General features: G+C 46.1%; 1 protein-coding gene across 9 annotated transcripts in view; it reads right to left on the bottom strand.

Moving 5' to 3' along the window:
* MARCHF10 (membrane associated ring-CH-type finger 10) overlaps positions 1–24,670 on the bottom strand; it is a 120,200-nt gene that overhangs the window by 42,927 nt on the left and 52,603 nt on the right. For 7 of the 9 annotated variants that reach the window (XM_033184073.1, XM_033184066.1, XM_033184068.1 and 4 more), the window contains 2 exons: positions 16,980–17,151; positions 256–408 (listed from right to left, as the gene is read on the bottom strand). In XM_033184073.1, coding sequence (XP_033039964.1) covers positions 256–408; positions 16,980–17,151 — 325 coding nt within the window. The remainder of the gene's footprint in view (positions 1–255; positions 409–16,979; positions 17,152–24,670) is intronic. The other 2 variants (XM_033184074.1, XM_033184071.1) reach the window with 1 other exon arrangement.

Raw genomic sequence — 24,670 nt, 5'->3', positions numbered from 1 at the left:
TCCTGGAGTTATGGGAGAGAAAAAGATACCCTCCCCACCCCACCTTCCCCTTTTCCCACCAGCCTCTCCTGGAGGAAAAAAACCCCCAAACCCTAGGATCATACAATTTGCTTTTAAAGCTGTTTCATTTTAAGGCACATGCCCCTCATTTACTTAAAAGTACAAGTATCTGAAAACCATAAAGAATTCACTGGGTAACAACAAAAGTCAGTCCTCCTCTCCAAGGACAAAAGTGTGGGAGCCCCGGGTCCTTACCTGTTCCCCTGGGAGCTGGCACCTTTGCGGGCCACTGCAGTTTCTGTCTGCTTCTGTCCTCAGATGCTCTCGGGCTGTGCGATTCTGGGCTGACTGTAAATCTCCTCAGGTTTGGCTGCTTCTTCCTTAATAAAACCATTGGTGCTTCATCTGCTGAAAGATGCAAAATCTTTCAATAATTATTTGAAATTCAATAATTTTTTGTTTATAGGAAAATGTCTTCCACATAAAGAATGTTCAAAGGGCCCAGCAATGGTGGGGGGTAGGGCTAGGTGGAAGGGCAGTCAAGAGAAAGGACCCAGGAGGTCACAGAAGAGCTGGATTTGAAATCTGGTTTCATGTAACCATGTGAGCTTAGGAAAATCACTTTACCTCTTCAAGCCTCAGTTTCCCTACTTGCTACAGGGAAATAATAATGCCTCCTTCATAGGATCACCTGAGGTCAGGAGTTTGAGATCAGCCTAGCCAACGTGGTGAAATCCCATCTCTACAAAAATACAACAATTAGCTGGGCTTGGTGGCGCATGCCTGTAGTTCCAGAGGCTGAGGCAGGAGAATCGCTTGAACCCGGGAGGTAGAGGTTGCAGTGAACTGAGATGGTGCCACTGTACTCCAGCCTGGGCAACAGAGCGAGACTCCATCTCAAAAAAGAAAAAAAAAGCCTCCTGTATAAGCAAGCACCCATGACACCTACAATGCAGAGGCCGAAGGAAGAGATCTTTCCTTTTGCTAAGAAGTTTCGTCTTTTTTTTTTTTTTAAGATGGAGTCTTGCTCTTGTTGCCTAGCATGGAGTGCAGTGGCATGATTTTGGCTCACTGCAATTTCTGCCTCCCAGGTTCAAGCGATTCTCCTGCCTCAGCCTCCTGAGTAGCTGGGATTACAGGTGCCTGCCACCACGCCCAGCTAATTTTCGTATTTTTAGTAGAGAGAGGGTTTCACCATATTGGCCATGCTGGTCTCAAAGTCCTGACCTCAAGTGATCCGCCCACATCGGCCTCCCAAAGTACTGGGATTACAGGCATGAGCCACTGTGCCCGGCCTTGCTAAGAAGTTTCTAGGTTTCAATCCACAGGTCTTGGGATGTGCCCGCTGGTAACACTGTTGGGACACACGATGGCTCTGTCTCCCAAGTGCTCAGCCAGGTTCGAATCACAGCATATTTTGTATAATACCTGCATATTTGTATCCTCAGGTTTATTAGCAAACATGCCTGTACAGAAACATTGCAAGCATCTGGGAACCGTATGCCTTTCTGTTTCCTGTCCTCTACCCTCCACTGTGTTGGGATGATATTCATAGGAAGACAGTAGCTGGGGTGCTATTGTGGACCTAGTTTCCAATGAATATTTTCTTTTTAATCCATATTTTGAATCGGGTTGCTAATTGATACAGTTTTGAATTTCCTCTTCACATGTACTTAGTGTCAGTACATGTGAATGTTGAGGAAAAGTTCTAGTATATTCCATGCATCTCTACAAGTTCTTGGGTTTACAAGGCAGTTACATTGTGAATATCTGGACGAAATTCCCCAAGATCATTTATTTGCCTGGATCATCTTCTTTTAGACAGTTCAGAAATTTCACAAATAGATGTAGCCAGCTGGTAACATAGGGATAAAGCCAGGGAAGGCCCCCGACTTGTGAGAGCACAGCCTTTTTTGGCACGAGTCAACTGGACTCATGTTCCAGAGTGTAAGTTGTAGTCATGTGAATAGTTTTCCTACAGATTCAGGGAGGGAATTAAAGTTCTTTCTGGCAGCCCATGAAACCTAATTTAATACAATAACTAGGTCTACTTACTTCTGACAGGCCTCAGGAGGGCATGGCAGTGGTCCTGTACGCCAAGACAGACAGGATCATGCCCCGCAGGGACTTACTAGAAGAAGGAAGTTGCTGGTGGTGTCAGAGCAACTTGGGGCAAGTTGGTGGAGCCCAGAGAAAGTTGTGGGTGTGAAAGGAGAGGCTGAAAGTTCTCTGGGAATGAGGTAGTCTTGGGATGGTGTAGGATGGTGATTAGATATGATTTTGCTGATCAAAAAGGGGGTGAGAGGAGGAAGGTGAGAGAGTGAGAGAGAGTGAGCGAGCTCTCTCTTAGTGTAAAACACACTGAGGGATCTGTCACTGAGGGAAGAAGGGAAGCATTTTCCCACTACCGAAAGTTGCACTCCTTGAACACAGAGGCTTCTCCCTCATCACCTGAGACCTCAGCCCCCCTCAGTTCTCAGAAGTCCTGCCTCCTGCTTTCCACCTCATGGAGAGAAGAGGAAGAAACAGAAGAAGGGCCAGGGAAGGGGCAGGCCTGAGGCTCAGGCCAAGTCTAGAAGGTCGGGACCCGGCCCCAAGGTCCTGAGGATAAGAATTTCACTTTGATTTCCAGCAGGAATATTCAGATTTCCTGCACACCCCAGGCAGCAGAACTTCACACTGCCCAGGGGCCACCGAGCCCCACCACTGTATTCGCCTTCACAGGGAGGGATGCTTCTGCCCGTGGGACCTTTCTTGCCCAGCCTGCACCAGCCAGAAGGTCCTCCAAGGTCTGTTTCCAGTTTATTCCACCAAGTCGACTCTGACTCTGCTTTGGCAAAAACCCTTACTTTCAGGGGTTTTTTTTTTATTATACTTTAAGTTCTAGGGTACATGTGCATAACGTGCAGGTTTGTTACATATGTATACTTGTGCCATGTTGGTGTGCTGCACCCATCAACTCGTCAGCACCCATCAATTCGTCATTTATATCAGGTATAACTCCCAATGCAATCCCTCCCCCCTCCAACCTCCCCATGATAGGCCCCGGTGTGTGATGTTCCCCTTCCCGAGTCCAAGTGATCTCATTGTTCAGTTCCCACCTATGAGTGAGAACATGCGGTGTTTGGTTTTCTGTTCTTGTGATAGTTTGCTAAGAATGATGGTTTCCAGCTGCATCCATGTCCCTACAAAGGACGCAAACTCATCCTTTTTTACGGCTGCATAAATTTTTAAAAATGGCCTTTAGCGTTTAAATATTCTAAAATTGCTTAATGAGTATGTCTTTTCTCTCCAACTAGCCTGCACGCTCCTTAAGAATGAGGATCTCTCTTAGCCAGTCTACGTGTTGCCTCATACTGTTGTGCAGGACAAGTATTAATTGCCTTGTCGTGCAGGACAAATATTAGTATGATGTGTAGGGCTTGAGAAGATGCATTCCGCCCAAACTACAGGGGAACTTGAAAACTAGAACACATTTTTTTTGTTGTGCAGAACGCCCAACATGGCTTAAGATAAAAGGTTATTTAATTTGTTTTCTTGTTCAAAAAAAATGCTTTCTTCAAAGCATCAGATCTCTTAAATGATTGCCAAAACCATTACCATGTGTCCTCTAATCAAATTCTCAGCAAACTAATAAAGCTGAACAACTGGAGATTGTTTTACTAGGCCTGACAGTGCAGAAACCGCCCCTATTAGTGTAGGCAGGATCCTCTGACCTTTGGCAACTTTAACCTCAGTTTCTGCAACTGTAAAATGGTCCATCTTGTTACTGTGAAGTTTAGCAAAAACGTACATAAATGGCCTAACTGGTGCATGTTAGGTGCTAAGAATGGTAGCTGCTGCTTCTACTGTAAAGAATACTACCACTACTACTGAGAATAATAATGGGAAATCTGAAGTCATTCCCATGAGACAACTGAATTTGACCAGAAACTCATTGTTATGCAGACTTCACAGGTTGGGAATAACTTATTCAATAGCCTTCATTCCGGTGTAGTTCTTGTTGATTCTCTCCCTCAATCCTTCTTTTATAAAATCCAAAAGGCAAATAGCAACTCTTTATATTATGATTTGTTCAACAAATACCTGTGTGCCTTTGCTATGCTGTAATTTGAGGGTTCACAAAGATGAGCAAGATGTTGCCTCATGACCTTAAAGATTATTATAATCTAATTTGGCTGCACTGCTGACTTCTTCCCTGTGATACCCTTTTGGTTCTATGGAAAACAAAACTCTCACAAAATATTTTCTCTTCTCTCTTTGTAAGTGCAGTCACAAATGAGGTGACCTAAATTGCAGTTTGCGTGCACTTGGGTTTAAGGGTTTCTAGGTCCGGGCGCAGTGACTCACACCTGTAATCTCAGCACTTTGGGAGGCCGAGGTGGGTGGATCACGAGGTCAGGAGTTCGAGACCAGCCTGGACAACATAGTGAAACCCCATCTCTACTAAAAATACAAAAAATTAGCCGGGCATGGTGGTGGGCGCCTATAACCCCAGCTACCAGGGAAGCAGAGGCAGGAGAATCACTTGCACCCAGGAGGCAGAGGTTGCAGTGAGCTGAGATTGCGCCACTGTGCTCCAGCCTTCAGGCTGGGCAACAGTGTGAGGCTCCATCTCCAAAACAAAAAAAAAAATCCCAGCACTTTGGGAGGCCGAGGCAGGTGGATCATGAGATCAGGAGATCGAGACCATCCTGGCTAACATGGTGAAACCACGTCTCTACCAAAAATATAAAAAATTAGCCGGGCATGGTGGCAGGCGCCTGTAGTCCCAGCTACTCGGGAGGCTGAGGCAGGAGAATGGCAGAACCCGGGAGGCGGAGCTTGCAGTGAGTGGAGATCGAGCCACTGCACTCCAGCCTGGGTGACAGAGCAAGACTCCATCTCAAACAAAAAAAAAAAAAAAAAAGGAGATTCTAACATTCAGCCAGGCATGGTGGCTCATGTCTGTAATCCCAACACTTTGGGAGGCCGAGGCAGGAAGATTACTTGAGCCCAGGAGTTTGAGACCAGCCTGGGCAACAAAGTGAGACTCCTGTCTCTACAAAAAAAGAAATAAAAAAAAATTAGCTGGGTGTGCTGGCATGTACCTGTGGTCCCGGCTACATGGGCGGCTGAGGCAAGAGGATCATTTGAGCCCAGGAGGTCGAGGCTGCAGTGAGCTGTTTGCACCACTGCCCTCCAGCCTGGGCAACAGAGCACGATGTTGTCTAGAAAAAGTTTCAAACCCTCAATTTGTATACCAAATTCCCATCACTTTGCTTGCATGAAAAGTGAATCAAATTTCAGACCTTTGGGGGCTAGGATGGGTCTTCACCATGTCATGGATTCATAGATTAATCTGCAGGAAGACCAAGTCCTAGTTACACTGGATGATGAAATTAGCTTCCTTTTCAGGTAGCAAGACAAGCCCTTTGCCTTACAGAAAAGGAAGCGGTTTGTGTTCAGGAGTTTCACTGCCAGGTAACTCAATATCCTGTTTACCAGTGAATTTTGGGAAGACTTTGGTTTGCTTTGGACAACATACAGATCCCTACTTCCAGGATCTGAGCAAGGTGATGCCTCCAGTTTTAAAGAAACCGAACAGCTGTTTAAAGGCATCTGCCTTTGTTCTCTTGACAATGCTGGGAAACTGTGATTGTCGACTGAATAGTTCTTAATTTGACCAGGAAAGGGGGAAAAAAAGGTAGAAATCTCATATTTGTACAAGACCTTGACAACTGAGAAGCAAGTCCATTCAACTGTTCACGTTCGGCTCTTACCATCACTTGTCATCCACAGATAGTTCTTGATAGACAAAGTTGAAAAGGACCATAAAAGGGAAATACAGTTCCTGAACCCTTATCCCGCCCCACATTACCTTGACTGGGATCCCTGGTGCCTAGGAGGTGCCAAGATCCCACTGGAGAGACAACTCTTTGAAAAAAATGTGCTTTCTTTGGATCCTGGGAAGAATTACAGCTTAATCGCGGGAGCCAATGTTGCCTTGGGGTAATAGGCAGCTTTCTGTGCAGTCACAAATAACAGGTCGTGTCTATTTGCCTATTTGCGTGTGCGAAAAATGTGTGTTGTCTCACGTACCCAGAGGAGATCTTAATTAAAGCTTAATTATGTACCATAAATATGTTTTATTTTGGAACTCAGGGGTGGGATTTTTGATTTTAGGAAATGTGATGCCTAATAAGTAGGCACGAAAGGGAATGTAAACATCGGCTGAGCCCTTTCATTTGTCCCTCCTCCGAGTGGTTCTGAATGGGTTTCGGTTCCAGTGTGTGCCTTCAGAATGGCCTGCCCCCGGTGCCACCGCTCAGGGCAGCCTCGGCGTGTGCACATTCACATAGCCAAGGGTGTGATCAGACGCATTAGGAGAGCCTGTTTGGTTTCTGGGGGTGACATTGCACAGTGTGCCAGCTACAGGAGGTAAGAAATCAAATGAGTCTCTGGAGAGGATGGGATTTTATTGGTCGCTTGCTCCTTTGGCGCTAGAAGGTGGAGCCCGAGTGCAGTGGCCACGCTGTCCCATCTTCCTGCTCCCCCGAACACCACACCGCCTGGTATTGTTCTTGGCGTTGCCTCTGGCCCCCTCCTGTCCACTTGCCTTCTGGAAGCCCAAAGTCCCCTCTCCCTGACTCCACTGTGCTGTGTCTTGCAAGGGTGACTTACCACACGAGGTAAATCCTACTGGGCCTTCGGGGGCCCTGCAGGCACAGCACAGGGGTCTCAGCCCGAGTCGGGCAGGAGATGGGGAAGTAGCACAGTGCGGCCGGGGACTCAGGCATGGGGTCCGGGGAGGTGGAAGCGGTGCTTGTGAAGGAGGGAACGGTAACCAGAGGGAGAGAGTGGGGAGGTTCCTGGGCCACTGGGGAGGCAGGTGGCACTAGTGGCAGGAGGAGGCAGCAGTAATTGGTATTGGGCTGCAGGACAGGGGAGAAAGCGAAGACGGAGCAGTAAGGGGTGTATTCAACACAGAACAGGGGGTGCTTGCTGCTGCCACCTGCACAAAAGAAAAAGAGCAGTCAGGAAGCAGCACTGGGGGTGGGGTGGGGGAAGGACATAAAGACTCTGCGAATGAATCCAGACTCAAAAACTGTGCTCCAATGTCATAGAAGCAGCAGGCCTGGCTCCTGCCCAGGAGGCACCTGGACTAGATCTCAGTGTCACTGAGGAGTTAACCAAGGGAAGTGGCACCAGCATCACACCCTGTTCCAGCCAACAGTCTCCAGCGTCCCTGACAGATGTCGGGAAGTTCTTTCCCCTGTAAGATCTCGGAGAATGTCCTGGGGCTGCCGTGTGGAAGCTCTGGGGCCTTTCTCATCTCCCACTGCCAGCCTAATGAGCTGTGCTGGTAGCAACAGATGGCGACCCGCAGGGTCTCACTTGGGTAAAGCTCTCTCCCCCAATCCTCCAGCTGCCCCCGCTAGCAGGCTGTAGTCATGCCCTGATCTGGCCTTTCTGCTACGGAGGGGAAGCTTGGGAAAAGAGAAAGAAAGGAGAGAGATCCCGGCGGGATCATGGGAAGGGAGGAAAATCATGCTGGCGGAAAAGCAGGTAAACAAGAGACATGTCCTGTTGAAACTGATGATCTGTTCACTAACCTCTCACTCAAACTGCTAACCTTGCTGGAGGCAGAATACGGGTGCCTGATGGAGTCATGAGTCAGAGCTACCCCTTCATGCCTGACAAATCTCAGCTTTGCCACTAACCAGCTGGGTCACCTTGAATCAACGGCTTACCTGCCTAGAACCTGTCTCCTCACCTGCAAAATGAGACGGGTGTTTTTTCTAGCCTTGCTCCTTCAAAGGTGGTTCATAGACCAGCAACATCGACGTCACCTGGGACTTGTTAGCAATGCAGGCTCTCAGCCCACCCAGACCTTCTGAATCAGAACCTGTAGTTGCTCAAGAGCCCCAGGTGTTTCTCATGAATGTTAATGTTTGGAAAAGCAAGGCTCTGAGACAGCTGCCCAAACCCTGGGGATGAGAATCACCTGTTGTTCTTGTTCAAAATAGTTTTGCAGGCCCCTTTATTGGAGATTCTGATGCTGTGGGTCAGGGAAGGGAAGCAGGCATTTTTATTTTTATGAAGAACCTCCCTGGTGATTTTTATTGTCAGAAAAGTTTGGGAGATGCTGCAGCTAAAATCAGTTCCATGGTTGTAGCTATCCAGTTGAAAACTATCACCTAAGGCTGGGCGCGGTGGCTCACGTCTGTAATGCCAGCACTTTGGGAGACTGAAGCGGGCGGATTACTTGAGGTCAGGAGTTCGATACCAGCCTGGCCAACAGAGAGAAACCCCATCTCTACTAAAAATACAAAATTAGCCAGGCGTGGTAGCGCATGCCTGTAGTCTCAGCTGTTCGGGAGGCTGAGGCAGAAGAATCGCTTGAACCCGGGAGGCGGAGTTTGCAGTGAGCCGAGATAGGGCTATTGCACTCCAGCCTGGGTGACAGAGCAAGACTCCATCTCAAAAAAAAGGAAAGAAAAAGAAAAAAGAAAGAAAGAAAACCATTACCTATCATGCAGGGGTCTCAGTCCTTAGTGTCATGCTACAGAGGATTCGAGTAAATATTATCCACTTGTTTCTTCCCAAGTGGCCTCTGGAGTGGCTCCTATTTCTCGGGATCATTTCTCTCTCTAGCTGTCTTCACTCATTCTTCTCTTTACCATTATCTCCCAAAGGTCCCCCAATATCCCTCTTCTTACTCCATTCCCTCTTTCAGGGAGACATTCTTGCCATTTCAGCCACCTCTTACTGCAGGCCCTTGCGTCCTACCAGCAAGTGCTCTGGGAGGAGGGGGAGTGCTCTGTTGGGCAGGAGATCTGGGTCCCCAGGTGCTTCCTGGCAATGCCACCTGGCTGCCCTGCCTGAACCTCAAAGACACCACCACAAAAGGGGACCCACATTGTCCTTGCTTCCTCAGCCTTGGCAGAGGCAACCTCCACTGGCCTAGTTTACTGAGCCAGATTCCTGAGTTCTCTTCGATTCCTCTTTCTTCCTTATCCCTACATCCAAGTCACCAAATTCTGCCAGCTTTACTTTCTTAAATGGCCCTCAAGCCCACTCCCTCTTCCTATTCCCTCTGCTTTTTTTTTTTTGGAGAAGGGTCTCACTCTGTCGCCCAGGCTGGAGCGCAGTGGCGTGATCTCGGCTCACTGCAAGCTCCGCCTCCTGGGTTCACGCCATTCTCCTGCCTCAGCCTCCCAAGTAGCTGGGACTACAGGCACCCGCCACCACACCTGGCTAATTTTTTGTATTTTTTAGTAGAGAAGGGGTTTCACTGTATTAGCCAGGATGGTCTCGATCTCCTGACCTTGTGATCCGCCCGTTTCAGCCTCCCACAGTGCTGGGATTACAGGCGTGAGCCACCGCACCCGGCCTTTCTTTCTTTCTTTTTTTAAAATAGAGATGGGGCTTGCTATGTTGACCAGGCTGGTCTTGAACTCCTGGCCTTAAGCAATCCTCCCATCTCAGCCTCCCAAAGTGCTAGGATTCCTTACAGGTGTGAACCACTGCACCTGACCCTCTTCTCTCTGCTTTTGCTCCCGCTCAAGTGCTTCTCATTTCTCCCCCAGTCCTCTGCAACTGCTACTTGTCTGGTCTCTTGGCTGTGTCTGACCACTCTTGGCTGTGTCTGGCCACCCTCACACTCTCAGCTGGCCCTTCTCCATGCTGCAGCCAGAGTCAGCTTTTACAAATGCCAATCTGATTGCATCACTTTCCTATGTAGAGCCCTTCCAGGACTGATGCCCCATCACCTCCAGCATGACATCTAAGGCCCTTGGAGGCCTGATCCTTGCCTACCTGTGGGGCCTCACCTTTATATTTCCTAATTTGTAGCCTGACCCTAAACCAGAAACCAGAGCTTCTCTCTCTCTCTCTTTTTTTTTTGAGATGGAGTCTCGCTCTGTCACCCAGGCTGGAGTGTGGAGTGCAGTCGCATGATTTCAGCTCACTGCAACCTCTGCCTTCTGGGTTCAAGTGATTCTCCTGCCTCAGCCTCCTGAGTAGATGGGATTACAGGTGCGCACCACTACATCTGGCAAATTTTTGTATTTTTAGTAGAGATGGGGTTTCGCCATGTTGACCAGGCTGGTCTCGAACTCCTGACCTCAAGTGATCCACCCACCTTGGCCTCCCAAAGCGCTGGGATTACAGGTGTGAGCCAACATGCCTGGCCCTAAACCAGAACTTCGGAAACTCAGATGTACATAGGAATATCCCTGAGATCTTCTTCAATGCAGGTTCTGAGCCAGTCAGTCTGGATTGGGGCCTGAGGTTCTGCATTTCTAAGAAGCTCAGATGATGGTTTCTGCTACTTGCCTGGGGACACTTGGAGCACAAGGCCCTAGATTATTTGTAGCTCCTTGATGTCTGTCTGTCTCTCCCTGTCTTCCTGGCTCCCTCTCCGTGCCTTTGCACACTCAGTACCTGCTGCCAGGCACATCTTTCTTGCCCTCTTCACCTGCTTAAACCCCTGTCCTTCAGGATTTTCACTCCACCTGGCCCTGCCCACAAGCTCTTAGAACTTACCTTGGTTAGGGCATGTACTGCACTATCTGCCCTTACTGGAATCCTGCTCGCCCACCAGGCTGGGAGCCCTGGAGGGCATGCCCTGTGTGTTTTGTATTCTGGTTCCCCATTACCCGGCAGGTAACCATGTATAAATGAAGTGCTGAATGAATGAGTGATGGATGAGGACACCAGTTTGCCCTGGTATCACGCATCCTGGGATGGTGGGGACAGTTGAATGTATTTGCTAACATCCCCATAGGTACTGGATAAACGGATGACTTCACTGATGATCAGATTGTTAAAATTTTTAACAATCAAATTATAACCACTTTTTTTGTTGTTGTTGTTGTCGAGACACAGTTTCACTCTGTTGCCCAGGCTGGAGTGCAGTGGCACAATCTCGGCTCACTGCAACCTCTTGCTCCCGGGTTCAAGCGATTCTCGTACCTCAGCTTCCTGAGTAGCTGGGATTACAGGCGCAGGTCACCACACCCAGCTAATTTTTGTATTTTTAGTAGAGACGAGGCTTTCCCATGTTGGCCAGGCTGGTTTCAAACTCCCAACCTCAGGTGATCCACTTGCCTTGGCCTCCCAAAGTGCTGGGATTACAGGCATGAGCCACTGAGCCCGACCAAATTCTAACCACTCTTACATCTCAAATGCAAGTGTCTTTGGTCAAGCAGCATTCGTATGGAGACACTAGCCCTGGAGCAGTTGGCGGTTGGGAGCAGGGTTCATAAGCAGAGGAAGGCTTGGGGATTAACCTTTGCCTAAAGCCTGGTCTACATCTAGGGTTTCCACCCACCTACCTACCTGGTGAGACTGGCAAGGATTTCCATTTTACTGATGAGGAAACTGAGTTCAGAGAAGTTGCCTGCTCACATTTATGGGGTTATAAAATGGTAGCACCAGGATTTGGAGCCGGGACTTCATTCTGGGCTCTGCGACAACCCTGAGCCCCGCTGTCTTGACAGCATGTATCATAACTGGACTGATAATTACGATTCTCTATTAAAAACTGGGAGCATCAGGCTGGGCGCGGTGGCTCAAGCCTGTAATCCCAGCACTTTGGGAGGCCGAGACGGGCGGATCACAAGGTCAGAAGATCGAGACCATCCTGGCTAACATGGTGAAACCCCGTCTCTACTAAAAAAATACAAAAAACTAGCCGGGCGAGGTGGCGGGCGCTTGTAGTCCCAGCTACTCGGGAGGCTGAGGCAGGAGAATGGCGGGAACACGGGAGGCGGAGCTTGCAGTGAGCTGAGATCCGGCCACTGCACTCCAGCCTGGGTGACAGAACAAGACTCCGCCTCAAAAAAAACAAAAAAAAACAACAAAAAAAAAACAAACAAAAAAAAAACTGGGAGCATCCACTTAAATTGTTTTGTTTTGTTTATAACTTGGCAGATAGCTTGGAAAGTTGCTGGACACCAGTTGGACTTGCCACAAAAACCATTCATCTTGGCCTTTCAGAGAAAACCTTCAGAAGAATTGATTTGCAAGGTGAATTATGAGGATTTAGGGTCTGCCCTCAAATTTCTCTTTCAGGCTGCTCTTCAAATAAATATTTCCCAATCCAAAAGAGACCACAGTTATTTTAGATGTTTGTCTTTTAACATCTGAATGTACTGCTTTTTCTTAGTTTTGCAAGAACCTGTCCTCACAATAATCCATCTGCGGCTGAAAAGTCTTGTTACTCCTGCAAATCTGAATGCAGTCATGACTAACATTGCATTAAATAATAAGTGAGGATAATTTCAGAACACTTGGCTTTGCTTTAAAGGGCAAGATTTTGGAAGCAGGTTCACAGGACTCCATCCAGATCTGTCTTCCTGGCACATAACTCCGGGGACCATGCCCAAACTCCAGGTGAGAGCAGAGGGCAGGAGAGGGGACGCTCACTTCCCACACGTCTGGCCCCAGGGTAGGGAGCTCGTTAGGATTCCAGGTGCCAGAACCCCACAGCACAGTGGCCTTTGGATGCCCCTCCATGTCCTGGAAAGGACAGGCGGCTCCTCTCCACCTCCGGGTGGGGCTGGGAGAGGTCTTGAGAGCATGCAGGCCTTGGAGGCCAACACAATTCCCCAAATGTCCCTGTGTCCCTGCACTCGCTGGGCCTGCTAGCTGTTCTGGGTCTCAAGGATATATATACAATTCTGAACATGTAACTAAGAACGTGTAACTCCGCTAGGCTCATACCTTACCCTATACCAGTGTCCAGGATGTGGGATTTCTGAGCTGATTGCACGTGAGACCCAGCCAGGTCTTGACTCACTGCCTGAATTTTCCATGTCTTTCTGGAGATAGAGGCTATCTCTGGCTTGGTGAATGCTGTCTGATTCTTCATCTTTTTCCATTTGGCATTTTGCTTTGAAACTCAGAGTGTTTTTGAAGCTCAGAGTGTTGTAAAAGTATTTGTACCTGCATTTATGTTAAAGAGTCTAAAAAATACAACTCTGGGCTGGGTGCTGTGGCTCATGTCTGTAATCCTAGCATTTTGGGATGCCAAGATGGGAGGATCACTTGAGCCCAGGCGTTCAAGACCAGCCTGGGCAACAAAGCAAGACCTTGTCTCCATAAAAAGTAAAAAAAATGGCCAGGCGCGGTGGCTCACGCCTGTAACCCCAGTACTTTGGGAGGCCAAGGCGGATAGATCACCTGAGGTCGGGAGTTCAAGATCAGCCTGACTAACATGGAGAAACCCCGTCTCTACTAAAAATACAAAATTAGCCGGGCATGGTGGTACATGTCTCTAGTCCCAGCTACTCGGGAGGCTGAGACAGGAGAATCGCTTGAACCCGGGAGGCGGAGGTTGCCATGAGCCGAGATCGTGACACTGCACTCCCGCCTGGGCAAGAAGAGCGAAACTCTGTCTCAAAACAACAACAACGACAAAACAAAACAAAAACAAAAAGAGTAAAAAATTCGCCAGGCATAGTGGCGTGTGCCTGTAGTGACAGCTACTTGGAAGGCTGGGGTCAGAGGATCACTGGAGCCCAGGAGTTTGAGGTTGCAGTGACCTGTGATTGCACCAGTACACTTCGGCCTGGGCAACACAGTGAGACCCCACCTCAATAATCAATCAATCAAATACAATCAATAAAATACAACTCTGATTTCTGTAAAGAAAAAAAGATGTTTTAGGAGGACACTCTTAAGACAAAGAAAACAAAGTTTTCTAGTCCGCTCTCCCCATTACCTGCTGCTCTCATGTACTAGGAATAATAATGTGATAATTAATTGGCTGCAGCGGCAGGGACTGTGTTAAAGGCTGGACGTATGCTTTATCACTGAGTTCTCACAGCAATCTCAGCAGGCAGGATCTGTTTCTCCCCATTGTACAGATGAGGAAACTGAGGCACAGACATACTTTATTTGGCCAAAGATAGACAGCAAATAAATGGGGCCCAGATGCAAATGCAAACATTTTGACTCCAAAACACTTGCCCATAAACTGCATGTGCCACTGCATGGAGAGAGATAACAAGGAACACCACAAGTCACTTGTCCAGAAGCAGCTTCATGGACAACACAAACTTAATTTAAATGCGTGAATTCCTTTTAACAGGATGAAGAGCAATCTGATGGCTTCTCCGTTACAAATCTATTGGTAGAGAGCATTGATAGTTCCTATTTTTTACATAGTCGTTTTGAAGGTTCTAGATGGCAGATTACACACAAAGAAAAACCCCTTTTTGATCATATGGATTATCATTACATAGATTTGCAGTCAAGCCATGTTCCTCAGCTATACTATTTTATTCAGTAAAAGTCTGGTATAACACAGGAAGTTATACCAGATTCCACTTCTGTAGCCTATTAGGCAGATGTTGCAAAGGAATTTCACTGTGTTTGATGCCTCAGTTTCATACAGAGTCTCAGGTCTGACATGGGAGAAGTTTTGATGACTTACTGCCAACTTTGTATCACCCCCAAAACGCTTTAGAGAAATATCTCTCTAGAGAGAAAAGCAAGGAACTGTGAATTTCACTAGTGAATTGGATCAATGTGTCCAGCTAATTCAGGTACCAAATCCTATTTTTCTGTTAACAGCAGAAAACTGTCTACATCACGACGGCTACCGAGCTCAACTTTTCCTGAACGGACTCAGCTGAAATCCTTGCCATGTCTCGGTTCTCATTTCGCTATGCTAATTAGGGAGCCCAGAGGGTGAGTCTACACATGTTAAATGGATGGATCTTAACACATCGATGCTTTGTTTTTAGCCAGATTGCTGCACAACTTATTCCACTTCTGCAGCACCTGCCATCCATCACTAGGATGGCTCTGCTTGGAGACAGCCAGGCCACAGCCCTCCTCACGGCTGCATGGGTCTTGGACGTGGTCTAGGGCCATAACGCAGTGATGAAGCTGGCGGTTTGTAGAGGCTTTTACTACAAGTAACATCCCTCATTTGATGAAATAGATATCTTTCTGCCAACCTGGCTCTGTCACTGAAACCTGGTGTTTTTCAGTCTGGTAATTCTTCACATGTGATGTTTTAAAGAATGTTAAGTGAATTAATTCTCCCTTTTTGTCAGTGCTGTAAGTAAGTTCCATATAGGGTTTGCTCAGTCTGAAGAACATCTGTGTTAATCAGACAAACTAAAGCATTGGGTGGATCTAAACGGTTCCTTTTAATGATTTTTCTCCACGATGACAAAGCACACTATGCAAACAACCACCTGATTTTAGCAAGAGGGCTAAAAATTATATTGCATAAATGGAGTTCCGTTATTTAAACTTAAATTCAGGCCAGGCGCGGTGCCTCACGCTTGTAATCCTAGCAATTTAGGAGGCAGAGGCGGGCGGATCCTTGAGATCAGGAGTTTGAGACCAGCCTGGCCAACATGGTAAAACCCTGTCTCTACTAAAAATACAAAAATTACCCGGAAATCACTTGAACCCGGGAGGTGGAGGTTGCAGTGAGCCGAGATCATGCCACTGCACTCCAGCCTGGGCAACAGAGCAAGACTCCATCTCAACAAAAACAAACAAACAAAAAACCCTGAAATTCAAACTTCTGCCATTAAAAACATCCTCAATTCAATAAATTACAACTTGTATTTTGAAATATTGGTGGAATGACCTTACCTGCTCTGTTTCAACCTTAGACAGCTGAATTAAAGCCTAATTCCTACCAGAAGTCTTTAAAATGAGAAATTAACCGGGATGATACTTTCCCCTGATTAAATAAGAAGCAAGAGTTGGGGCTTTGCCTGAGAGAACATCATTTCAGAAGTCAATCTGGTTTTGACTTCGTTAAAGCAATAAAATGTGGGCGGTTAATCTGAGTGAAAGCTGCCATGTTCTAAAAACGCATGAAGACTTAACTGGACGGGTGGTTGCACGGCAGAAGCTATTTAGGATTGGAAAGTAGCTGTGATTTGGATTTTAATGAATTGCACGCTATTGACGAATTCTTCAGCAGTTAGCCTGAATCCTTTCCACTCAACTTAGACCCTTCTGCCTAGTTACTCCAACTTAAACCTCAGTTCCTGGAGGAATCAAGTTTGTCTTAGAGCGGTTGTCTTTGATGGAGATGAGCCCGAGAGACATCAAATTTTCAGTGAATTTTAGCCCCTTTCTGGAAACTATTAAATCACCCCCGCCCCAAGTAGAAGACTGATCTTTGCTCTAAGGCACCTAAAGAGTGACTATTTTTCCAAATTGCACCAAAAGGAGGATTTATCAAGCACCTTTTCTCTCAGAGAGGACAAACCCAGAACAGGAAAACTTTATTACTTTCTCTCTTGGCTATAAATTATGCTATTCAGATGTATTTGAAAGCTTCTCTTTATGCTCTTGCTTGAGCCATAAAACTTGATACCTGGGGCCAAATGCCTTTATCCCCAAGAAGGGCGAAGAAGATGAAAAGGCAGCAGCTGTAGGCGGAAGCCACACAAATGATTGGGCAGAAAATGTGGGCAGTGGAGAAAGTTACATTGCACGATTCATGCCTCCTTGACCAATTTATATTCTACTCTGAAATTAATGTTACTGTTTGCATAGGATCACTGGCCTTTCACAACCTGAAATAGCCATTCAGAAAACATTAGGTTTAACCAATACCGTCTATTTGATTGTTGTTGTTATATTTATTTATTTAATTTATTTATTTTTGAGGCAGAGTCTTGCTCTGTTGCCCAGGCTGGAGTGCAGTGGTGCCATCTTGGCTCACTGCAACCTCCGCCTCCCAGGTTCAAGTGATTCTCCTGCCTCAGTCTCCCGAGTAGCTGGGATTACAGGCGTGCATCACCACACCTGGTTAATTTTTGTATTTTTAGTAGAGACAGAGTTTCGCCATGTAGGCCAGGCTGGTCTCAAATTCCTGACCTCAAGTGATCTGCTGGCCTCAGCCTCACACAAGTGCTGGGATTTCAGGTGTGAGCCACCACGCTCGGCCTGTTGTTATTTTTAATACTGGGATTTTAGATCTGATGAATTTCAATAAGCCAGCCGCTCACCTGGAGACGGTTCGCTGGGGTCCGCTTTCTCTGCTTTCCTTGCAGTCATGGTTCTTTTATGTTTCTGCTTGACTGATGTTTGGTCAATTGCTGGAAGTTTGGAGTCACACTTAAACGCAGATATTTTGGTAGATGACCTTGGTTCAGTTAGAGGATCCTCTTCACTAGAACTCTACCAAAAATGAAATACGTCTGAGTATCAGTGGCCAAGTAGGTCACCTTTGTTAGGCAGAGGAAACAGAAATGAGGCAAATGCAGTGACCCTCTCCAGCAATAATCCTAGACTCTTCTGCCAGGGTCAACACGCCCATTCACCAGAGAGATTCAGATGGACTGGGCAGAGCAACTTAGAAATAATGGCAGAATTAATGAGTCTGTTTTGTAGAACATTATGAAAGAATGCATTTTTCTGTGAGTGTGTTTTGTGGAACATTATGAAAAGAATGCATTTCTGACCCTTAAGTAATCTGATGACCGATAAATAGCACATGTTAAAAGCTACATATGAAAGCAGGAGAAAAAAATCAGTGCTTTTAAACTTCGCATTGGTATTTGAACTACTTTGGAGATAGTCTAGAAAAAAAAAGTTCCTTATGTTAATCATATACTTGACAATGAAAAGGAAATGTAGAGAGTGTGGCAGAGGCCGATTAAATCAGACCTCAGTTTCAATACTCTGTTATTGGGTGCAACATGAGACAGACTAATCTTTAAAAAGTCCCCTCCTTGTCACTCTTCTATAAAGAAGTCAGTATAAATCTATGCGTGGACAAATCATGATTCCTGTTGTGTCAGAATATCTCAACACAGCCATGCCAACGCAATAAAAATTATCCAGGCATGGAACAGCTTTATACTTGGCTGTTACACAAAGAAAGGATGAAAACAATATAAATATCAGAAACCCGGTCTTAAAGGTGATTTAAGTACAGCCTGATGGCTTTAGGTCCTGGTGTTGGTATGACTTGCTAGGCTATCCATTCCGCAAGAAACAAATCACTAGGTTCCCCCTTCCCCGACCCTGGGGGGTTGCCGGGGGTGGGGTCACTAAGCTCTCTCCTACATTGTACATTAGTCCAGGGTCGGAAAGTCCTCTGAAAAATGTGGTCTTTTGCAGACATAGAATGCTAAATTAACGTCCCTGGTACCTCCCCAACTCTTGCAATTTGTATTGATCTTGCTCACCGTTCTCCCTGTCAGTTGTGGCACTGTCATTTCACAGGCTCCTGACTCAGGAAAATACTCTGAGTGGCTTTGAATTATTGGATGTGATGTAAGACAAACTAAATTCTAAAAAAGTCCTCTACTTGTCAGTCTTCTGTAAAGAAGTCTACATAAATCTACAGGTGGACAGATCACGATCCTCCAAGATGATGAATCATGCTTTTAAATTGAGAGTTTGGATACAGCCTTCAAACAAACAATTCTTGTTTCTCCCCACAATTTCAGAAAATAGATTACCCTCAGATAAAGTGACCAGAGAAGCACAAGACACAACAAACTGATTGTTCTCCCCTTTCCTTTTCGATTTTGCTATTTAATCGAAATCCTTGCAAATTATTCTGAAATGTCAAAGATGAAACATTAGGTCATTTCTTTTTTCTTTTCTTTTCTTTTTTTTTTTTTTGAGACAAAGTTTCACTCTTATTGCCCAGGCTGGAGTGCAGTGGTACCATTTTGGCTCACTGCAACCTCCGCCTTCCGGGTTCAAGCAATTCTCCTGCCTCAGTCTCCCGAGTAGCTGGGATTACAGGCACCCACCATCATGCCCGGCTAATTTTCGTATTTTTAGTAGGGACGGGGTTTTGTCATGTTGGCCAGGCTGGTCTCGAACTCCTGACCTTAGGTGATCAACCTGTCTCGGTCTCTCAAAGTTCTGGGATTACAGGCGTGAGCCACCATGCCTGGCCAAAACATTAGGTCATTTCTGAACATGATAGGTTCTTTATTCTCAGAAAAGAAAATGTGGGCACATTTTAAGTATGACACCTAAGACTGTCATTGTATTTGGGTCCTGAAAGTCACAGTCCTGGAATTGTGTCCCAAGAAGAGCATCAATGAATAGGGCACAGAATTTCCTCCACAAACTGCCCAACACAATCAGCTCGGGCCCTGCGAGTCAGCCCTTTCTTTCCAGCCAGCAGAAAGGCAGGAAAAATGCCCCAGGCGAGGATGACCAACACCTGTGTCAGCAGCATCAGCAGCAGGTGTCCGCTCAGCTCCTCTTAGCGGATCTATCTCCATTACCCGCAGCTGGGCCGGAATTCTTGGCTTGCCCCAGGCTGTGGTGAATAGGGAGGAGACCTTTATTGGTTGGGCTGTTAAGCCATGTTTATCCTTCCTCCACCCGTTCATTAAACCTCAAGCCTTTAGTGCACTGAAGAAGTGAAAGCTTGGCCAATTAAACCATCCTGTTACCTGCAGGATTGTGAGCCTACATTGTGAGTACATCCTTTTCTGGTTCAATCAACCTTATTTCTAGATGGTAACCATTAAGAGTCTAGAAATTGCAGCTAGAAGTCGGTGTTTTATCGGTTGTAAACTGAAGGCACAATGGCAAGAAGTGTAATACTTACGAATGTGTTAAAGGACTTTTTTCCTGCTTGCCTCATTGAGAAATCTTAAATATATCATGTCCACCTTTTGGTCTTTCTTTCTTTTTCTTTTCTTTTCTTTTTTTTTGGAGACAGAGTCTTGCTCTGTCGCCCAGGCTGGAGTGCAGTAGCGTGATCTCGGCTCACTGCAACCTCTGCCTCCCCGGTTCAAGCAATTCTCCGGCCTCAGCCTCCTGAGTAGCTGGGACTACAGGCACACACCGCCATGCCTGGCTAATTTTTTATATTTTAGTAGAGACAGGGTTTCACCATGTTGCCCAGGCTGGTCTCAAACTCCTGAGCTCAGGGAAGCCGCCCGCCTTGGCCTCCTAAAATGCTGGGATTACAGGTGTGAGCCACCGCGCCCGGCCTATCCTCTTTGATGAAAACCCAAGGATCATCCTTGAGTGGGAGAAGTTGTAGTAAATCATTCTGGCACTAAAGCATGGTATTTAAGGCCCTGGAGCCTGGCTCCATGGGAGTGAATCCTAGCTCTTGCACATAGTAATTGTGTGATATCAGGTTTGTTCATTTCTCTGGATCTCAGATTTCATTGGTGAACAATAGTATCTACCTTTTGGTGGTTTTGTGAGGATTACATAATATATGTATGTACACACAGCACTTAGAACAGCGCCATATACATGTAACCCAGTAAGCGCCATGTAAATATTGGCTTTTATGATTAGCCATTAATTCATGTTCAGCCATTTAAAAAATTAGCTAACTACTAAACATTTACTACCTATGGCTGAAACCAAAGCTAAAGTCCCCAATGAAAAATCCTATTGGATTTCACCTATTCCAGAAGGGTATGAATGGAGGCGTGGGTTAGTTCCACACCGGACTCTTGGTTTCTTCTCCAGGGAATATAATCTATGATAGTATGACAATCTTATAAATGGCCAGTTGAAATTTATCTAGTTTTAAGAAAATATGGTGCAATGGTTTTTCAGACCGAATGGCAAATATTTGACAACATTAGAGATAATCAGACAATAATAATTAAAATATTAATTTTAAAGTTGATTTTTTCATTGCATCTTTTCCTCTTGTAATTTTGAAAAATAATTACAATTTTCATTGCTTCCTTATGTGTCCCCAAGTTGAAATGTCACTTGGAGGTGGAGACAATAGCACACTGCTATTCCTCTGGGGGACAAAAACCAGCTCTATCTTTAAAAATCAAAGCCCATGACATTAAAAACAAAAAGCCAAAATAAAACAAAACCCAACCTACGTGATACTTGAGTATACTTTACATTCTCTACTGAGAATTTGATGAAAGTTCTAGCAAAGCCACGTTAACTAAAATAAGTTGACAAAATTAATCAGTATTTTTTTGAGAATCGTCATTTTTGTACTTAAGGTTTTCTAAAGATCTTGGACTTGCTCTACTGGCCTCATGCCTAATAAAGTAGAGCTATCACTTTGCCCAGCGCTACGCTCTTTCAAAAGTTCACAGAAAGGCCCACACCGGGAAGAGAAGGAACTTAACTGGGTAAGCAGCATTGGGCAGTGAGGTAATGACATCATGGTTCAAGTTAGACGTCCTGGAAGGTGAAGACGCATGGGTTGGGAAGGGGGATGTATCTCCTCGGGAACGTGAGAATGATTCGATTCTTAACAACTAGGACCTAACCATATGGTGTCTGAAATGATAAGGCGACAATGAACAGAGATGACCCGAAGAGCAAGTAGACTAAGGCAGTCGGGGACAGAAAAGACTTCAAGTTATTTTCCAACTGTTGCCTGATGGCTCCTTTCCAAGAACCGGGAAACTGGTTCTTAACTGATACGCCATTTCTGTCCTTCCCTGAGAGGTGCTACTGAATTCTGATTGATGTGTACCAAACCCATCTTTGCCGTGAGTCGTGTGATGGAGGCTGAGCTGAGTGGATCTATGATATAGTGCCGGGCACAGCTTACTGTGGATGGGAGGGAAAAGGCAGAGTAGTGTCAAGCTGGCGCCAGACTGTGTTGAGTATATTTGAAATGAACTTGGTCTCGTGAGATTATAAAAGAGTGTGGTCAAGGCAGTGAACCTCAACCTTTAAACAGTGACAACATGGGAAGGTCGATCAAGGGACTGTGTGGGCCAACGAGAACCTTCAGAGCACTGTTCCCAAAGCCCACACTCAAATTGTGCCTCAAACACAAAAACTGCCTTAGGGAATTGAGGGCAGCTTGTATAAATAGCATTCTGGATAGGATGGTTACCTTTACATAGTCATGAAATATAAAATATGTTCTGCACAAAGTGCTGTTGTAGCACAAAGCAGGCAAAACTTTCTCTTGTCCAGAAAAAAACTCTTACAGCAGCAAAATCCCTCCTGCGGGTTCAGGACAATTTTGAGTGTGCCAGAATTGTAAGCTTGGACAATAAAGAACGAGGATCAGTAGGCTTTTTGGTCTTTCTGGACTCAGGTACCACCCACCTGAATCAAACTGCTGCTGACTCTCATCTGTCTGCCCCATCTGAAGACGTGGCTGCCAAGCGGAGTTGGGTAAGACTAGGCACTACATGCCCTTGGTCTCCATTTTGTCTGAAGACGCTTTTTGGAGGCCGGGTGCAGTGGCTCACGCTTGTAATCCAAGCACTTTGGGAGGCCAAGGCTGGCGGATCACTTGAGGTCAGGAGTTTGAGACCAGTCTGGCCAACATGGTGAAGCCCCGTCTCTACTGAAAATACAAAAAGAATTAGCCGTGTGTAGTGGCACGTGCCTGTAATTCCAGCTATTTGGGAAGCTGAGGCACGAGAATTGCTTGAACCTGGGAGGCAGAGGTTGTAGTGAGCCGAGATTGTGCCACTGCCCTCCAGCCTGGACAACAGAACAGGACTCTGTCTCAAAAAAAAAAAAAAAAAAGATGCTTTTTGGAGTCAGCTGGGCTGCTAGATTGCCTAAATATCATAGGCACCTGTCTACCATCGAGTTCCACAGAGAACACCCTCCTGCCTGCAGACTTCTCCCGGATTTTCAGGCCAGCAAGTTGAAACGACCCAGCCTGTGGCCCTGGCTGGAGAGTGGCCTCGGTGATTTAAGTCTTCATAACATTCCATCACTGGGGGGTGCCCTCTGAAGAAGAGCCATGTGGGTCTACTTGCTTTGCGATTACTATTCAGCCCACTATGGAATGGCCACTGAGTGAAACTTTGCACTGCAAGTTACTGACATGGCAAGCAGGACGTGCTAGGTACTTCTTATGATGCCAGGCAATCCCTTGTGTGCTGCAGAAATCACTGTTCAGTTTACATGGTTGGTGACCACACATTTTCCCCGCTTCCAAATACTAGGGATACCTGTGTGTAGCATTATTTGGCTGTAGCAGGAGCAGGATTCTGTGTGGTGCAAAGACAAAAAGGAAGCACTATATGGGAAGGAAATTGATAGATTTAAAAAACTGGAATGCAGCCAGGCATGGCGGCTCACGCCTGTAATCCCAGCACGGTGGGAGGCTGAGGCACTTGAGCCCAGGAGTTTAAGACCAGCCTGGGCAACATAGCGCAACCTTGTCTCTACAAAAAATTTAAAAAATGAGCCAGGAGTGGTGGTGTGCACTCGTAGTCCCAGCTACTCAGGAGGTGAGGCGGGAGGATTGCCCGAGCCTGGGAGGTTGAGGCTGCAGTGAGCTGTGATTGTGCCACTGCACTCCAGCCTGGGGGACACAGCAAGACCCTGTCTCAAAATAAATAAATAAATAAATAAATAATTGGGGCCGGGCACGGTGGCTCATGCCTGTAATCCCAGCACTTTGGGAGGCTGAGGCATGCAGATCACTTGAGGTGGGAGTTCAAGACCAGCCTGACCAACATGGAGAAACCCTGTTTCTACTAAAAAGACAAAATTAGCCGAGCGTGGTGGCGCATGCCTGTAATCCCAGCTACTCAGGAGGCTGAGGCAGGAGAATCGCTTGAACCTGGGAGGTGGAGGTTGCAGTGAGCTGAGATGGCACCATTGCACTCCAGCCTGGGCAACAAGAGTGAAACTCCGTTTCAAAAAAAAAAAAAAGGAAAAAACAAAAAAAGAAAAAAAATGGAAAGTTAAAATGCGGTGTTTAATAGCACATTGAGATTGCCCTTGACTTAGGTGTTTTTCAGATATGGTTTTGCTACAATGTGTTTCCCCTTCATCCTTTATTTGAATTCATATTCTTCTTTTAGCTGAGAGGAGCATCTGAGCAACACCAGAGGGCTTGGTTATCAAATGGAGACCATCGACAAAAATGCTTCCTACTCAGAATAACAGGTCATTAAACATGGAAGTCAACTGAGATGTATCATATGCACCTATTATGTCTTTAACACCATGCTAGGCTCTGTGAAGGATATAGAAATAAGCTGACAATGAGAGAGATAAGAGTAATGCCTTACCAGTAAAATGGAAAACAACATTTAATCAAGGGATACGTTGTGTTGCACCCATTCTAAATGTCATGGAAAACCCCAGGGAAAAGGTGAAAGGTCAAGGGAAGGTGGTGGTGTGTGCTGGGACTTGAAGAATGGGTGGGGTCTGGCTAGGCTGGAGGCAGCACGTGAGCCGCAGGATGGATGGAGTGAAAACAGCAGGCATGATTCTAGGACAGCCAGGCGGGTGGCTTGAGCATGGGGTGAGGAGGAGGATGTGGGCCAGATTGTGGGGAGCCCTGAGAGTCAAGCAAATGTGATAGAGAGTGGGGTCCCACTGAAGGTTTCTGAGTAGGAGAATGCTTAAAGTAGTATTTACGATTAAGGTATATGTTTCTTTTAGAGAGAGAAAACAAAACATCCTGCAAATTTGCCAGTGAAATAATCTCTTTGTGGTTTCAATGGTTTATTTTTGTAAAGCATAATTCTTTATTACAAAAGAAATGCATGCTGAGAATGGAAAAACAAAGACAAGCATAAAGATATTAAAACATTCAAAAACCAATTAACCTTGAAATAAAAGCTTTGAATTGGTTGGTCTGTATTCCTTTTTTTTGACACAGAGTCTCGCTATACTGTCCAGGCTGGAGTGCAGTGGCGTGATCTCGGCTCATTGCAACCTCCACCTCCCAGGTTCAAGTGATTCTCCTGCCTCAGCCTCCCAAGTAGCTGGAATTACAGGCATATGCCGC

This window comes from Trachypithecus francoisi, unplaced genomic scaffold (genome assembly GCF_009764315.1).
Source record: "Trachypithecus francoisi isolate TF-2019V2 unplaced genomic scaffold, Tfra_2.0 Lachesis_group20, whole genome shotgun sequence".
In the NCBI taxonomy this organism is placed as follows: Eukaryota; Metazoa; Chordata; class Mammalia; order Primates; family Cercopithecidae; genus Trachypithecus; species Trachypithecus francoisi.
Note: the sequence above shows the minus strand (reverse complement) of the source record. Positions and strands in the feature narration are given on the sequence as shown.